Source organism: Ceratotherium simum, chromosome 6, assembly GCF_057802395.1.
Source record: "Ceratotherium simum simum isolate JZ-2026a chromosome 6, ASM5780239v1, whole genome shotgun sequence".
Taxonomy (NCBI): domain Eukaryota; kingdom Metazoa; phylum Chordata; class Mammalia; order Perissodactyla; family Rhinocerotidae; genus Ceratotherium; species Ceratotherium simum.
In genome coordinates, this window is record NC_141905.1 from 52,527,022 (window position 1) to 52,545,856 (window position 18,835).

Sequence of the window (18,835 nt, forward strand, 5' to 3'; positions counted from 1 at the left end):
GTCCCTATACCTAATGCTATTTATCTGTATTCACTTTTAGTGTAATGACTTAATTTCTCTTGTTTTTCTGGCTTTCTCATTTATTTTTCGTAGCCATAGCTTTTGGTATTTTGCCTTGCTGTCTTGCAGAGTCTTAAGTATGTGGGACTAATTTCTTGATCACCCATAGTACTCCTTCTTTCAACTGGAGTTTTTGTCATTTGATCATGTTCCATTTAACACTTTATTAATAAATTTGGTGTATTGCTTCATAATTATTTCTTGTGGATAAGTCTCTATTCCCTGGTGTGACTTGAGTTAGTAGTCCTAGAGGGCAGGGTTTATGCCTTAACACATCTTTTGTAAAGACCCCTCCAAGAAGAAACCAAAGAAAAAGTACACAGAATATGTCTGAGATTGTGTGCAGATATTCACCTTTTCAGTCAATATTTATTTGAATGCTTACCGTTTGCCATCCACTCTGCTAGGGATGCACAGTCAAGCGATGGATCCACTGGGCTTACACACTAGTAGGAGGTTCAGACAAGTAAACCAGATAATCAAAGACAGTGTGATGTGGGATTTGAGAGGATAAGTATGAGTTGTGATGTATGTATGTGGTATATGTATATCCAGGAGGCTCCTCAGCAGCCTTGAGGTGTCTGGGAAGGTGGCCTTTGAGATCATCTGATAACTAAAGGATAAATAAGAGTTGGCCAGATTTAGCAAGGGTGGGGAGAATAAGGGGATTGGGACAGGGTGCTCATTTGAAAGAAGACCCATCTCTCTAGCTAGAGGGTAAAAAGGTTCATTATGGCTGCAGCATGGAGTTCAAGGGAGAGGGATCCCAGATGGGCTTATTAAGTGTTTGGGCTTTATCCTAAGAACAAGGGTATTTTAAGCCAGGGAGCAGCATGATCAAATTTGTAGTTAGAAAGTCCTCTGGCTGTGTGGTGGAGAGTGGTGGTTTGGCAGAGAAGAGCTGTAGGGAGACTGCTTAAGAGTTCAATGAAGTAATAGAGGGTAGAGATGCTAGTGATCTGAACTAGGGTAGGTTAAGTGGAAGGATTCAAGAGACATTTAGCAGCCAGAGTCCTTGAGAATTATTGATTGTAGGGGAGGGGTGCATTCTCTTGAGAGACAGAGACATGGTCAAGGGTTATTGGAAGTCCTTCAGTTCTCTGTTCCCCTCCCCCTCCTCCATCATTGATTTTAGGCAACCATAGATTTTGAGCTGCAGTGTCCATGGCCATAAAATAAATACATTTGGGCCCAGTAGGACACTTTAAATTTTAATGTTTTCTGAAATCTCTGTAGGAAGACTTAGAGTACAGGAGGTAGTTTTATGTTGGAGATAGTCTATGTGAAAGGATTGAAAGGATTAAATAGCATTCTTAGGTATATAAAATAATTTATGATAATGAAAAAGTCATCTTATTTACTATTTCAGGGAAATGGTAAAGATATAACCCTATTTTTAAAATGTTATGCCATTAAACATCAATTCATTGATGATATATTTAGGCAAGGAAGGAATATGAACTTTTCAGTATGGAATTACCCATCCATTGCCGAGCCTTAACTAAAAGAAAAATCTAGACATAAAATACAAAGTAATGAAAATATTTGTTAGGTATACAGATAGCTCCTGGTAGTTCCAGGGGTTATCAAGAGCCATTAATGGCTCCCTGGAAGAGTCTGGATCAATGATCAAATGAAACAAATTATCGCTTTGGGCTTATCCTTCTTTGATAGGAAATCACCAGTGGCCAGTTCACTTATAATACCATCTAGGCAGTTATTTCCCTCCCTCCCTTCATCCATTCGTCTCTCCTTTTGTTCTTTTATTTTCTTTTAAGTTAATTTGTTTCTTACCAGACCTTCCTTAAATTCTTGGCTTGAGAAGTTCTCTGGAGAGGTGTAAAGAATATGGAACTGGCACCTTTGTTTTGGTCTTGGCTCTACCAAAATCAGCTCTGAGATTATGAATTTGCCACTTCTCAGGATCTTGGTTTCTACATCTGTAAAATGAGACTGCTGAAGTAGATCAGTGATAAGGGGACTCCCAGCTGATTCTTCTGTCTACCATTTCTTCTTCCTGGTCCTGTGTATCCAGTTACTTCCAGGCCTTTGTTTACTTGAGGGTCCCACTGGTACTTGAGATTGGTTATCAGAGCCACGCCCTCATATTGAGGCTTCTATGGTTTGTTCCAGCTCCCACTGTCAGAACCAAGGGACTGAGGGGTGAGTTACTGGGAAGCAGTCCCAGGCGAGATGGAGAGGCCATGCAGCAGCTGAAAGTCGTGTGTTTAAATGACCTATACGTAGGTCAGGAAACTTGCCCCTTCGTAACATTCCTGCTTGCCGTTTCTTTTATTATTTTTTAAGCAGACAAATGTTTGAATTTTTTGTTTGTTTTTCTTTTGTGTGTGTGTGCATTTTTTTTCTTGGAATGGGAAAGGTGGCATGGTTGCTAAAGAGGTAAAAGGAGAAACCACCGAACATTTTGCTATAAACCGTGCTGCCTCCAGGGACACAAAGCACCGATTTCCTTACAAAGGTAGTAATACTCTCCCCCACCTCCAAGTCCACCATTGCAGTTTCAGTTAGGGCAGCCCCACCTCCACATCTCTCTTCAGGTTCTGCTCTCTAGCATATTGTAACCCCCCCTCCATTGCTGATGTAAGTCCTCCAAATATCCATCCTCGAATTCATTTCCTCAGGGAATGCTGATTAACCCCACTTGATGCTGATCACCAATCACATTTAAGCCCCCTAGGCTTCATTAAGTGTTATTCTTTAAAAATATATTTAACATAGGTTCGGATGGAAAATACCAAGTCATATTGCATATGTTTTAGTATATACAGTAATATCTTCCCTTACATATATTTTAAATACATTGGAAATAGGATGACTTTTCCCGTATTGATCTGTTTAGTCTCCGAGATGAAAGATCTGAAGAGTAATCCTTCAGCTATAAAGACGTTTGACCTGACTTGTTTTCTGTGCTTCTTGTGATTGCTGTGACTTATTGAAGCTGATCGCAGCTTGGAAATTGGCATGTGTACTTTTGCAAAATGGTTCTCATAAGGACTATGAAAATGTGGTCATTGAAAGCTATTTCAGAAAATGTATTGCTCCTGCTACGGTATTAAAAAATGGTAATTTTTTACATGTTATGTCCACTCTACATAAGTTTAATTATAAATTGGATATTTTTAAAAGCTGGTTTGGTCTACTTCTTGGTGTATTTTAACTTTTAAATGGATCTTTGAACACCTGTACAGTTGCTGGGCCAGTTTGTTGGTTTGCCACGGGAGCCATCACCACATATCATTCTGGTAATAAGGAAGGTGTCTCAGTCAATTGGAGATAAAGAAAATACTTTGCATTAATCACTATCCCCCCTTACTGTCAACTACCTGGCCGTCACTGCTCAGGCTATCACAGAAGCAAAGATGATGCAATTCTAACACCTTTTCTCCTTTCTAATACACAAGATTGAAGCTGCCCTTTGCTAATTCCCTTTGGGATGTCCGTTTTAACTTATGTTTTATCGGTGGAGACCTCACTGATTTGCCTGCTACCCTAGGATTACTAGATTGCAGTCTTCTGAGAAGCAAAAAACCGGGTCTAATTTATGTTTAGCAAAATAGCGGTTGTAGTAGAAATTTGTAAGTTTGTGGAATGCAGTAGAATAGGATTGAATGACTTTGAGGAATCCTTTAATGCATGCTTTTCAACAATCTTTTTTTTTTGCAATGAATGGTCTCTTGTGGATCTCAAAGTCCACTAAAAGAGAACTGGGGAGTTTTGTTTGTTTTGTTTTGAACCTTGCAAACAGAAATAACTCTTTACCTTTCCACTCACACCCCCACCCCCACCAAGCTCCCCTTTGCTTACGGTTGTCAAATGTCATGATCTCTAGACCCACCCCACAGTAACAAGTTCGTTAGTGATTTTTAAATACGGTGCAAATCAAGGGATGTCCGCCTTGCCGCGGTCCAGATGGGACTGGCTTGGGGAAGATGCAGCCGAGTAGACAATTTCGCAGGGTGACTCATTCTCAACACTGACCGTTGTTTTTACACCCGCCAGGGAAAGTATACCAGACATTGTTATGATGAAAACAACCGGGAGAGGTTGGTGGTGAGGAGAAGAACCGAGATAGAATTTGGCCAAAGCTACGTGTCGCACCGGAGCCACGGCGGCAGGGCGGGCGGGGCGTCCGCGGCACCTGTGAGGCGCGCGGGCAGGCGGGCGTGGCCGGGGGCGTGTCCAGGGGCGTGGCCGGCCGGCGGCGCCGGCGGTTGGAAGGGGGTGGAGTTGCCCTTGGAGGCGGCACCGGCCCTGGGCCCCGAGGCCCGCCGCGCCCTATCGGGCCCGAGCCGAGTGGCCCCGCGGAGCCGGCGCGCTCCCGCCTGCAGGGGGAGGGCGGACGGGGCGCGGGGACCGGCCAGGCCGCGGCGGGCGCTGTTTCTCTTTCACTTTCCTTCCTTCTGAGGCCGGCGCGCTGGCGGGCGAGAAGCGGCGGCGGCGGCCGCGGGGTAGGTACTGGGCGGGCTCGAGAGCGGCCGAGGGGCCGGACCCCGGTCGCCCCCGCGGTCCCCGCCCAAGTTTGCGCCCGGAGCGGGAGCGGCACCTCCTGGCACCTGCCGCGGTCGGCCCCGCCGGGAGCCCGGAGAGCCCCGCGGGGGTGAGGGTGGCCGGGCGGAGTCTGGGGGCTTCGGAGCCGTGCTCTCCCCTCAGGGGCGGAGAGGGCGGCGGGCGGCGGGCGCCCGGCCCTGGGGGAGGCGGCGTGTCCTCCCCGGCGCAGCCCCGGCCCGTCCCGACCGGCGCGTCCGCCGGGCCCGGACACCTGCCGGCGGGCGGGGCAGACTTGTGTTGGACCGCCCAGGGCCTGCCGCCGGGTCCCGCCGCGGGACGCGGAAAAGTTCCCTCTCGCCCCGCCCCGCCCCTGCAAGGACTCGCTTCCTTCGACTGTCTTGCTGACAGGGCTCCAGGGCTTACGGTCTGACCACCACCCCTGCTCGGGACCCTGCATTTCCTCTTTCAGAGGACTTTCCCCTACTTCCTGGCAAACCGGTGGGAAAGGCAGGGCCGTTAATCCCAGTGTATAGAGGAGGAAGCCGAGACCCAGGCACCGATGTTCAGTGCCTTGCTGAAGGTCTTACAGGGCTAAGGACCGGAACCCAGACCCCTGTCTGTTGATTATGCTCTCTTTCTCTTACACCCTCGACACGCTTTCACGAGCGGATAGGATGGTTACACGCAGAACCTATTCTGTGCACGTTCTCAATGGCGATGTGTCGATGGAATGATGCCTTTTACCTTTCTGGTTGCTTTAGGCTTACCTATGAGTTAACAGCTAGGATAGGAGAAAAGTTCCTGTTTCTAGAATTAACTTAGGAAATCAACACCTTCTTTCATGTTGTGTTTTCTAAGAGGACACATTTGTTGTAAGAAACTTTTTAAACTTTTTTTTTAGTAATCTATGTACAAGCCAACTATGCTGAACGTTTCTGGAAAAAGATTAATGATATTCACTTTTTACTATGTGTTAGCTTTATGTATATTGTGTCATTTAATCCTTACCACTCTAGGAAGCTGGCACCCTTGTTTTCATTTTACAGTTAAAAAAACTGAGACTTAGAGAGCATAAGTAACATTGCCCAGGTTATACATTTACTAAATGTGACTAGTTTCTATCAAAGATTTTGCAGTCTAATGGAGGAGATAATGAATGTAACTATAAATCAAAATAAAAGGAAAATGTAACAACAGAGAAATAAGGGTTAAAAAGGGAGAGATTACATTGAGGATAGTTTTGGAGAAGGGTTTTGAAGGGTAGGTAGGATCTAGACAGAGGAGAGGGAGGACTTATTGGATAGAAGATATAGAGTCTGCAGAATGGACTGTGGGAAAGAATAATCCTCTCAGTTTATCTGAAGAACGGTGTGAAAGGGAACGTTAAGGTCAGCCTGTAGAGGGTCTTATATGACAAGCTAGGAAATATAAACATTTTTCTCTTTGTCAAGAGGAGACACTGACATTCTTTGAGGAGGACTCAAATGTGATAGAATAAAATAAGCCTGGTGGAATGTAGGATGGACTGCAGTTGGAGAGGTAATATTCAGGGGGGTGTCTGTGGATAGAATGGAAAAGGACATCAACTTGATTTGACTACTGACTGGATGTGGGGTACAAAATGGAACTAGGGAGCATTTTGATAGGGAGGATAATGACTTCAGTTTTGAATCTTTTAACTTGTATTGGCAGGAACTCCTAATAGAGCAGTCAAGCAGATAGTTAAAATGCATTACTGGAGAGGTGAAGAAATCAAGACTGGGGTTAGTAGCCTTGGGTGTCATTTGTACAGAGGTGATAGTTGAGGCCCCAGGATTGGACGACTTTGTCATTATTCTGAATTAAATCATAACAGGTTTACAAGTTAATGTTACAGTGAGGGAAATGTTCTGTTTACCTCTTCACTCAATTTGGAACATGTAACACTTGCTGCTAATATGATAATAATACAATATGAGGAATTTGACACCTTTTTCTCTCATCTTTTTAAAATTATTGTGGAAACAGATATGGGAAAGCAGAACCACCAGAAGGAGTGATGACCAGCGATCTCATGATAAATCTGGATGTTAGTTCTCATGCCTCAGGACATCCAGTTGGGAACTCCACACCAGCTCCTGGGATCAGACTTTCATCCACTTAATACCCCTCTTTGCCTGAACTACTAAAGCCAGTCCTAGCTAACCACGAATGGCTACCCAAAGGAAACACTTGGTGAAAGATTTCAATCCGTACATCACCTGCTATATCTGTAAAGGGTATCTGATCAAGCCAACTACAGTGACAGAATGCCTCCATACCTGTAAGTATCCTTTTATGTCACCTACCCATCAAAAGTTATGGGTTACACTTTCTCTTTTAAAACTACACATTTTGGCGGCCGGCCTAGTGGCGCAAGCGGTTAAGTGCGCGTGCTCCGCTGGGGCGGCCCGGGGTTTCGCCAGCCCGGATCCCGGGAGCGCACCAACGCACCGCTTGTCAGGCCATGCTGTGGCAGTGTCCCGTATAAAGTGGAGGAAGATAGGCACGGATGCTAGCCCAGGGCCAGTCTTCCTCAGCAAAAAGAGGAGGATTGGCAGATGTTAGCTCAGGGCTGATCTTCCTCACACACACAAAAATAAAACTACACATTTTGTTTTTATCTAGATTTTAACTTTAAAAACAATAAGTATTCTAAGAATTATCTTAATTTTAAATTTATTTTCAGGATGGAATTTCTTTGTCATTGGGATACCAGTGGCATGAAATTTTTCTTGTATTCTTTAAATCGTAGTGGTTGAGTTTTATCTGATTTTAAAATGTTCTAAAAATCATAAACATATTATTGGTTATGGTTTTTTGAAAAGTGAACTACTTGGGGTTTTGTGTGTTTTTTTTTTTGAGGAAGATTGGCCATGTTGCCAACTTTCCTCCTTTTTTCCTTTTTCTCCCCAAAGCCCCAGTAGATAGTTGTGTGTCATAGTTGTACATGCTTCTAGTTGCTCTGTGTGGGACGCCACCTCAGCATGGCTTGATGAGCAGTGCATAGGTCCGGCCCAGGATCCGAACCAGTTAACCCCGGGCCATCGAAGCAGAGTGGACAAATTTAACTGTTACACCACCGGGCCAGCCCCTATTTTGGGTTTTTGATTTTAAAAAATTATAGTGAAGGAATTAATCTTCTCAGAGGTTTTGTTAGAATATGCATACTTTAATTCTTTGGTATTTTTTTAAAACCACTTTATTAAGATATGGTTGACATACAAAAAGCTGTACATATTTAAGGTATACAACTTGAGTTTAACGATAAATATATGCCCGTGAAACCATTACTGCATCTATGCCATAAATCTGTCCAGCACCTCCAAAAGTTTCCTCCCACCCTCTTATTATTATTTTTGTGATAAAAACACTTAACGTAAAATCTACTCTCTTAGCAAATTTTAAGTTTACAACATAGCATTGTTAACTGTAGGTACTATGCTGTACAATAGATCTCTAGAACTTATTCCTCTGGTATAACTGAAACTTCATACCCTTTGACTAATAACCAACAGCCTCAGCATCACCTGGGAACTTGTTAGAAATGCAAATTATCAGGCCCCACCCCAGAATTACTGAATCAGAAACTCTGGGAGTAGGCCCACCAATCTGTATTTAACAAGCTCTCTAGGTGACTCTGAAGCACACTCAAGTTTGAGAATCACTGTTCTAATATGATCACATCTGTGGAACTCCTAACAACTTTCTTTCTCACCTGTCCCATCAGTAGAGGAAGAAACATTTTGATAGCCACTTATGCCAGGATTTCACGTACCTTTTGTGTTTCTGCCAATATGAATTTATATTCTTATTTCAGTGAAAGTAATTCCAGTGAGTTCTACTTTAATACCTATTTTGTGCACCAAAGTAGATAATATACTTGATTTCTTTTTAGCTTTATAGTAACTTTGAAGCAGTTTGGAGTGGATGTGGGGAGAGAGAGAGGGTATAGAGATTATCTTCATTTTGTGGGTGTGGAAACTGAGAGTTAAGTAATTTTGTCAGTCTCACAGTTAATGAGTGGTAGACATGTATTCAACTCCAAGACCCATGCTCTTTCTAAGATAACATAGTGCCTTTTTTTTTTAATCCTCTCTTTCAGCTATTCTCTCTCTGTTGAACTGACATAATGTTATAACAGTAGTTTTAAACAGGGGTACAAAATAGAATGACCTGGAAATGGTTAAAATGGCAAACTTTATGTTATGTATATTTTACCATAATAAAGAAGAATAGAATCACCTAGGAAGCTGTTTAAACATACACATGCTCAGAAACTCCACCTGGAGAGATTTGGTGCATGTTGTGGTAAGGTCTGGGCATATGTTTTTTGGAAAGCCTCTCCAAATGATGCTGATACATAGTCCTTTTGGGTATTACTGGCCAATGCAATTCAGCTAGCAATTAACTATGAATTTCAATTAACTTGAAATATTAATTTACTGTTTCCCTGTATCATTATTTAACTCAAACAATTTTCAGTTAAATATCATCGAACAGATATTTATTGAATACCCACTGTGTGCCAGGCACTATTCTAGACACAGAGGATGTTAACAAGATTGTCAAAAATCTCTACTCTCAAGAAGTTTACGTTCTAGTACGGGAAGCTAATAGTAGATATGTGCCATGTTAGATAGTGTTAAATGCTATGAAGAGGAACAAGGAAGGATTGTAGATAGGAGAGATGGGGTTATTGTATAGCTTATCAGGGTCTCCTTCTTTGATATGATGACATTTGAACAGAAACCTGAAGGGATTGAGCTCTGGAGATATATGGGAAGAACATTCTAGACAGAGGGAAAAACAAGTACAAGGCTTGAGGTGGGAACATCCTTGGCAGGTTCAAGCAACAGCAAATCAGTTAGAAGGCTATAGCTGAAGGTCAGCTGAAAGATTATGGGACCTTCTGCTAGGGTAATGAGGTGTGAGATGGAGGCGGGGAGGAGTGTTTGGACTGTAGATGTATTTTGGAGGAAGAGCCAATAGGATATAGCTGCTCTAGAGTGGGGACTTTATCTTATACTTCCGTGTTTCCCACTACACCAAGCATGGCACCTGGACATGGTCCACTGTGTGTTTTGTTTTGTTTCTTCTAACATTTGTGCATTGTTTTTATATTTGGATTTCTCCAGCCAAAACTGCCAACTCTATTTTGCAACATGAGAAGAAAGCACAAATTCTCCAATTTCTACCTATATAATATAGATTTTATATCTGTTCTTCTGTAAGAAAATTTTCTTTGGGACATAATGAAATCCCAATTTAAATGTCACTGTTTCAGAGGAAAAACAAAAGATTCTGGAAGTATGAACAATCCATTTATAAGCAAGGATTATGTTTATGTTTGCAACAACAGTTTAAGGTCGAAAGGGGTAAAGTGACAGTTTAACTGCACAAGTCACTCTGTCCTGAAAAGTCCCTTGGCAGTCATCAAGCCCCATTACTGAGAGAGAATGAGCATGGCAGAAGTGTGATTAAAAGAGAGTGGTAAATCGCAAATGTGGCCTTTATCATCAACAGAGAACACAGAACAGTAGAGTAAATGATGGAGGAGTCAGATACACAATCCTGTGTCTGAGGAGACCAGAGGCCTCTGTATGCTAATCTTTATGTACTTTCCCATCCTTGAATTTCTGTGCATTTTTTTTTGGTTGTATTTATATTGGGGCTTTTAGGCAAAAACCATCCCATTTGCAAAGTATCCTCTTATTTGTATTGATCAGATAAATAGAACCGCAAAGCAGTGTTCTTGAATTATTGTTGGGTGTTTGATGTTACCTGGTTTTCTTATGTATAATGTGGGACACATACAGTGGTACTGTGATTTGGGATCAGTATAGAAAATAGAAAAGTAAGATGGCTAAATGGAACAGGAGGAAAGTGAGAAGTGTTAAGTGACATTGTGGTACCCCCTAATTTTTATCTTTACTTAAGCATATAAAAAGACTTGTTAAAATAACTATATGCAAAGACTACAATTTTATGATACCGTAAGTAAAGAATGGGTAAACCATAGTTCTTATCATGAAAACTCATAATAAGATACAGAGATTTTGGTTGAAGTTCAAGTGTTCAAGTTCAAATATGTTATTTGAAATACATAAATGGAGCTTTATTACTGGTGAGCAAAACGAGACTTGGAATTTGCCCTTCTGGACTTTCTGGTTAAGGGAAGAAAGATTAATCAAGAAATGTACAAAATAAATTTGGATGCTGATAGGTCCGATGAAAATAATGAAACAGAATGATATAACAGCACATATATGTCAGGATATTGCAGCAGAATGGAATGCAAGAGAAGGAACTAGAGTGTTTTCTGAAATTTCTAAAGCCGTAAGCCGTAGTCCTTCTCAGGCGAGACAGTAGCACTTGGGCCTGGCTGCAGTAGAAGTACGTTGGGGTGGGAGGTAGGGAACATGAGTGGCTCTTCCCACTTTGATATAGATGAATGAGGTTACTTTACTCTTCTTTCAAAATACTCTGCAAACACATTTCAGCTCTCTCTCTCTCCTCCTCAAATCAGATAGGTTGTTGCTCTTCCATTCTCCCATTGAGAAATTCTGGAGCTAACACTTCGTGGCTTCCCTATGACTGTAGAAAGAAGGGTGAAAAGGACCAGTAGGATGGCTGACTGCAGCAGCACTTACTGTTCTTAGCGCTCCAGCTGTGTGGAAGAAAGAGCAAGAGGCAAGCCGATCAGAAGGAAGGGAGAGGCGGAGATGGCCGGGCAGACTGTGTCTCAGGCTCCTGGCAAGGAGTTGCAAAAAAAAGACTTATAGAAGCCCCATCTTTAAGTAGGCCTATATCTTACCTACTAACACCACTTCCCTTCAGCAGGCCAAGGACGTTCCATAAAAGGATAAAATTTTAAAATGAAGTAAAAGTTTAAAACCACAAATGGGTTTTAGCTTTAAATGGTCACTTAATGCTAAATGAACCAAATCTACATTAACCATGGTTACATGTCTATGAGATAATTTTAATAACCCAACAAATGTCAGGAAATAAACATGTTCACACAAATAATTATTGAATTCTTTAAAATAAATAATTAGATATCAGGCACTTTGCCAGCCACTGGGGCAGAGTGGTAAAAAAGATAAATTTGGAACTTAAACTCTATCAAGCAAAACTTTTCATAAGCCAAGAAGAAATTTCTACATGTATATTGGGATCTGTCTTTTTCTTTTCCATGTGAACTCATCTACCTGGAGACTTCAACTACCTATGCTGTTGTCTCCTAGATCTTTATTTCTGGATAGTTCTTTCTTCTGATCTTCAGAATCCTACTGGATGTCCACTTGCATTTCCTAAAGCCGCTTGGAACTCAGCATATAATTGGGATTTCCAAGCAAGAAATATACTCCACATTGAATGTATGAATGAATGAATGGGATGTTAAAGCAAGAAATATACTTCACACTTGAGTCTCTTTACCTTCACTAACAAAACAGGGACAAACTCTTATCTGGTCTTTTTCTTTAATATCTCTCAAATTTGTCCCTTCACTTCCATCCCCCTGTGACTCTTCTTGTTCAGGCCCTCATTACTTCTCACCTCAGTCACTGCAGCCCACTCATAACCCATGTCAGAGTGGTGATCATTTAAAACAGCTTCCTAACTTCATCACTCACTCTTCAGCCTACCCAAAATTTCCTAAAGACACCCTACTGCCCTCAGGATAAATTAAAGCTATTTAGCTATGCCCATTTTCTGCCTGCCTCTTCCTCCCCCACCACCTGACACACGCACATGCACATACTTGGTTCAGTGCTTTGCTTGGAATTCACTTCACCTGTGTGTCTGGCTAGCAGTTACCCATCCTTTAAAACTCGTCTCCTCCGAGATATGCCACCCACCTGATACCACAGACATATTTGGGTTAAGTATATCCTTAGTACCTGATACTTGAGTGCTCAATAAAAGCTTAAATGAATAAACAAATGGCTAATCAGTTGATTATTTTATTGTATTTTTTCCTTTTAAAGATTCAAATGCAGTGATATGTAGCTTGAAAGGCATGTAGGCAGTGTTGGTTAGGAATGATGAATTTTGAAAAACTGTCTTCTAGAATATAGCTGGGAGCCTTGTGAGTCTTAGGGTGGGAGATGCTGGATTAGGGATTAGAGATTGGTGGTTCAAGATTAGACGATGTTCTGTCTCTTGTACCAGGGTCCTGAGAAAGTTTTTGAGGTTGCTTAGAGAGTATTTCCTGGTGGCTGTATAGGTTGTTGACTTAAAATGAAATTTTTTCACTTAAACTAAGAACAAAGGAGCTTTGTTCCTACAGCTAAAATGTGACTAATACAATGCATTGGTTCTTAACTCTTTGGTGGTTAGAGGCCCCTTTAAGAATCTAATGATTCTTTCCTCAGAAAAAAGGGAAGGTTATAGACATGGAATTCTGTGGTACAGGAAAGGAGAGCTTTCTTCTTTTTGCCCTTTCAGAGATTATGGCAGTAAACCTTTAACTAAGAATGAATTCTTTAGAAAAACATATTGTTGTACTTAGTTTTTAACTTATGCAAAGAGAAGGGTTAATAGATAATTAAATATAGCTGATGTGACAATTAAGGGACTTGGTGATTTTATGTGGTATTATGTAAGAATGAAGGAATAACTTAATCGTAAGATGGTAAAATTTAAGTACTACCAACCATTTATTGTTTTTGAACAAGTATCATGAGTACACAAGTATGTAAGCTGCAGAGAACTCTTGATACATTGATACTTCCATGTTTAAAAATCTTATGTTACATACACTTGCAATTCAAAGTGCAGTCTCCAGACTAGCAGCATCCACCAACAGCAGCATCTAGGAACTTGTTAGAAGTGCAAATTCTTGGGCCTTACCGTAGACCTACTGACTCGGAATCGCTGGGGAAAAGGCCAGGAATCTGTGTAATAACAAACTCTTGAGGTGATTCTGTGGTGCACTAAAGTTTGAGAAGCACTGCTCTGGACCAGGCATTTATAATACTGGCATCTCTTGAACTAGGTAGTTTGTACTTTTAATCATACAGTAATTAAAATAAATGCTAATAAAAGATTAAAGAAATAGTTGTTATTTATTGGATGTTTGTCATATTTGTGGTCATGAGCTTTACATTCATTATCTTATTTAATCTTGCCAAGAACCCTTCTAGTTAGGTGGTATTATTTAATCACTCAGCAAATGTTTATTCGCAGCTGCATTGTGCCAGTCATTATTCTGGCCAGTGGGAACACAGCAGTGAACAAGGCAGGCATAGTCTGTGACCTCTTAGAACTTATGTTCTGATAGGACAGACAGACAGTAAGCAAGTAAATAATATAAATTCAGATGCTATATGTAACAAATGCTGTGAGGAAAAATAAAACAGGAAGGTCTTTCTTGGGAGTTACCATGTGAGCAGAGACCAAAATAATAGGAAGGAGCAAGCTATGAGAAGGTTTGAGGGAAGAGTATTTCAGATTCTTATTCCAGTGTTTTTCACAGAGACAAGACTCAGAGAGGTTAAGTAACACAGCTAATAAGTGCTAGAGCTGAGTTCTGAATCCTGGATATCTGCCTCAGGCACATCTTCATACTAAATTATGGCATTGCCTTAGTTTTTTTTTTCTGTCTGCTTGACATTGGTATTTTCTAAAATTTCTTTAAGCAACATGTGAATTTAAGAAATATATATAATAAGCCTCTTCTAACTATGTTTTCATGACTGTATACCTGTCATTATATACCAAATCAGGATCTGAATTTATTATTAATTCTGAATAAATAGCCATTATAATGAAGAAAAGATATAAATTAACTTTTAATAATGTATTCTTTATAAAATTTGATTTTTAGAGTCAAGACTTGTTTTTAGAATAAAAATCAAAAGCCTAAATAAAAATCAAAGGCCTAAATATAAATTGTATTTAAAGTCTCAGTAGGTGCAAATATAATGTTTTAGAGTTGTACTGGAAAAGAGATCACTGGTGTACTGATGTTATATGTTTCAAACAGTATTTTGGCAAAAACTAGTCAATCATGAAAGTGATTATAGTGTTCATTTTGATGATTGTTTTTAAATAAGAAAGAATAATTATAGGTCTTAATCTAGGTGTCATCTATTATTAGTAATAATGTTAAAGCAGAATTATATTTTAAGATATATGGTTCTTTTAGCTGTTGAAACTATGTGTTAGATAGTAAAGAATGTTTCAACAGTTGAGCAGAGTATCATAGGGGACACTAAAAGACAAAACTAGGGGATAACAAATAAACAAATGAAATTGTCTTCTCTATTGGCTTCTGAGAATAAATTATGTCTAGGCCAGAATGAGTTGGAACTATACCAATGATGTATTGAGGAAAAATATGTAACCTAAAATACAAAAATATTCAGAGTTAGACATCATGGTTGGTGTACAGGTATGTTTAACAGTGTAGCATAAAGGTTGAATGTAAACATTAAGAACAAGTACAGTCCAACCTTGTAGAAAAGATAGAAGATAATTTCCTTATGGATACTTTGAAGACTTTTCATAACTACTGATGTTTTATAACTTAGTGGCTTTTACCAGACTACTGTGTTGTATCAAAAATTTAAAAACCAGTGAACAAAGCTATATTCTTTCAGAATGCTCAACCACTGACATTTCTTTACTCAGTTAACAGAAAATGATCATTTTATTTTAGAAAACTAAAATAGATTTTAATTTATATTGAATTAACTGATTTTAATTGTCAAAAAAATTACTAGTAAACTCAGAATCTCTTCCCTCGCTTTAGTTGAAAATGTAGGCTGATTTCTGATTTGACTATAATAGTACATTTATAGGCCCTAGAATCTTGGCTCCCTTTACTATTCCTAACCCTTGTGTCCTCATTTATTCCACAAATGTTTACTGAGCATCTCCTCCTCCAGGTACTATTCTGGGCACCTGGGACACATCAGACAACACAGTAGGCAGTAAGTAAATCATAGTGTATATTAGAAGGTGATAAATGCTATAGAAAAAGGGAAAGTCAAGCTGAGTAAGGGGAATTGAGCAGTCAGTGGGAAGGTGTTACAATTTAAAATAAGCCTGTGTTCAGGGTGAAACTCATTAAGAAGGTGACATTTGAACAGACTTAAGAGAGTAAAGGAGTTAGCCAGTCAGATATCTGAGGGAAGAGTATTTCAGGTGGAGAGAATAGCAACAGCAAAGGCTTTAAGGTGGGAATGTGCCCGGCATGTTGAGAAGTGGTCAGGAGGCCAGTGTGGCTGGACAGCAGTGAGTGAAGGAGAGTTCAGAGAGGTGATGAGGGTGGACGTGGATCATAGGTACAGTGCACAGTTCTTGTATGGCCATTTTAAGGATTTTGGCTTTTACTCTGAAAAAAATGAAGACCCATTTCAGGCAGAGTTTTGAGTAGAGGAGTGACATGATCTGATTTATGTTTAAAAGCATCACTCAGACTACTATTGAAAATAGACCTGTTAGGCTATTACAGTAATCCAGGCAAGAGGTGGGGATGGCTTGCACCAAGGTGGTGGTGCTGGTAAAAGTGGTCAGATTCTGCTTATGTTTTGAAGGTAGAGACAAATTTGCTAATGAACTGTATGTGGATCATAAAAGAAAAAGGAGTCAAGGATATTTTCAAGATGTATGACCTGAGAAACTCAAAGGATAAAGATGTCATCAAATCTTAAAGGAAAGGCTGAGGGTGGAAGTTCAGGAGGTTATTTTTTGGAAATTGAATGTAAGCTGTGAGGCATCCAAATGGAGATGTCCAGTTGGGAGTTAGACTTCCGAGTCTGGAGATCTAGCATATAGATCATATTTAAACGAAGAGAGCACCGAGGGAATGAGTGTAGATAGAGAAGAGGACCAAGGACTGAGCCTTGGGGGCTGAGAGGAGGAGTCAGTGACTAGGAGGAAAACAGGAAGTGTGGGATCCTGGGAGGCAAAGTAAACACATGGTGTCAAGGAGGAGGAGGGGTCACCTGAGTCAAATATGTTGACTAAATTGAGACCGAGAATAACTAGACTTAGCAACACGAAGGTCACAGATAATCTTGTCAAGCAGTTTCAGTGGAGTGGTAAGGAATGAAAGTCTGGATGGATGTGAGGGGATGGAAATTCTTTAATTTCCTGGTTTCGATAATTGTACCAGGATTATGTAAATATTTCACCTTAATGAAGGTAAAGAAAGGATGAAAAAAAGAATAGGAACATAGGAATTGGAGAGAGTGAATATAGGTAGCTCTGAAATGGAGTGGTAGCTGACAGGGGAAGTAGAGTCAACAGAACTTTTTTGTTTTTTTTTTTAAATATAGGGAAATAATGTTTGAATGTTGGTGGTAATCTTCAGTAGATAGCAAAAGACATATGTAGGTGAAAGGGGAGAAGTACTGGAGCAATGTTCTTAGGTCATTGGGAGGGGATGTAGTGCACACAGTGGAGATTGGCTTTAGATAGGCCCATGGAAGTTCTGGAAACAGGCAAGAGTACAATGTGTGGATGCTAGTAAGTGAGTAGGTGTGGTAGTATGTTTCAGGGTTTTTTTTCTTTTTTCCTTTTGTTTTCAGTAAAATAGGAAGCAAGGTCATCAGTAGAGAGTGAGATTAGGGGAGGATATGTTGAGGGTTTAAGGAGAGAGGAGAAGGTATGAAGTACTGCTGAGGAGCATGATGGGCTTGGGGTGTTGAGTATGACTGGCAGATAAAGGACCCATTTGAGGTTCCTGGTCATGAATTTAAGGGGAGAGACCAATCTGCGTGGTGCATGTTTTTCTCCCACAGTGTTCAGCTGTAATCTTGTAGAAGCAGATTATATAGAGAGTTGGATTCAGCCAAGGTTAATAGTTTGAGTAAGTATGATGAAAGAAGAGAGAGGCAAAGTAGTTAAAGTAGAGAAGAGCAGAGCTGTCAAGAGTATGTGGAAGTGATTGTTCTGATTGATCACGGAGTTTATATTGATATGAGAGGAATGAGGGCCTCACTGCACTCGCTGAGCTGCCAGACTCTACCCTCATCTTGCAGTCCCACTTGACGCTGTAAGCCTGTTTGTGGAAGTAGAGTAACCATTCCAGCCTTCCTGGACCTTTTGGTCTCCTGACCTACTTGGTCTAAGAGCCCCCCTTGCAATACTTAAATCCCAGGACTCTGTCCTGACCTGTTCAACAGGCTCTGCTTTGCTGCTTGTTCCTTTGTCCTGGCAAAACAAAAATAAAGCATTTTACTTAGTAGAAGGTAATGCTATCCTTAGTATTCTCCCTGAAATTGCAACTCATGTAGGCCTTTGAAAGAAATGGGCCATGTATAACATAAGAGAAATAAGGACATTCATTAGTTCTCTATGTAAGTAAAACCAGGAGATACTGTCTGATATAAGCAAATTACAACTATTCTGGAAAATTTTTAAAAAAATAATGTCAGTTTCACATGTAAGAATATGTATCAAAAGCAGGAAACTGATGCCTCTTGTCTTTGCAGATGACCACAGTTTACTTATGAACTGTTAGCAGATCATAGATAAATTTTTCAAAGGCAAACTATATCAAATGAATGTTATCAAGAAGGGCATATAAAGAAAGTGAAGTGCTTAAGGAAGGAAGAAAAAATATGCTTCTATGTTTACAGATAAAACCAACACCTTCAGATGATTTTAACAAAGGAAGTCAGCATTTGATCACTTTTCATAAACAGAGCCTTACTAATCAATGGCAGCTCCAAGGACATGAGAGAAAAGACTATTATTGTTTTATTTCAGTGATAACAGAATTAGTGCTCGAGAACTTTGTGTAGATGACTTTGTGTCATCAAAGCTGAGAACCTAGCTCTCTGATACATAAGAGAGATGTGGGGTGTACCATACATCCAAGATAGCAACAACAAATGGCCCTTGTACCTGTTGTGAAGACTCTTCTCCCCAAGAACTTGAAGATAAGGAAGTAGGATAGCCCTTTAATAGTTAAAACTATGAAATCAACATATAATAGTGCTTCAGAGCAGGTATATGCAAAGCGATCAGAAAGAGATAGAAGAAGGTAGCTCCTTGACCAGTGGGGCTGTGCTGGAGTTGTATTAAACATATAAAGTTAAGGAAGGAATGTATAATGGAGAAGTGTTGGTTAATCTTGGACCCTCCACCCCATAAAAAGAAGTATCATACATGCAAGGTAGGCAGTTCCCATTCTGGTGGCACAATGTGTTGTAAATATCATACTGGAGTTTCAACACTGGCTCTAGAGTGGCCATGGCTGCAGAGGATTAATACCAATACCTGATAG

General features: G+C 40.4%; 1 protein-coding gene across 3 annotated transcripts in view; it reads left to right on the forward strand.

The window, feature by feature from the left end:
• PCGF5 (polycomb group ring finger 5) overlaps positions 1 to 18,835 on the forward strand; it is a 124,526-nt gene that overhangs the window by 54,605 nt on the left and 51,086 nt on the right. For 2 of the 3 annotated variants that reach the window (XM_004427820.3, XM_014785532.2), the window contains exons 1-2: positions 4,424 to 4,529; positions 6,577 to 6,871. In XM_004427820.3, the coding sequence (XP_004427877.1) occupies positions 6,760 to 6,871 (112 nt within the window). In that variant the 5' untranslated portion in view covers positions 4,424 to 4,529; positions 6,577 to 6,759. Of the gene's footprint in view, positions 1 to 4,423; positions 4,530 to 6,576; positions 6,872 to 18,835 lie in introns of those variants that run through there. The other variant, XM_087432265.1, reaches the window with a different exon arrangement.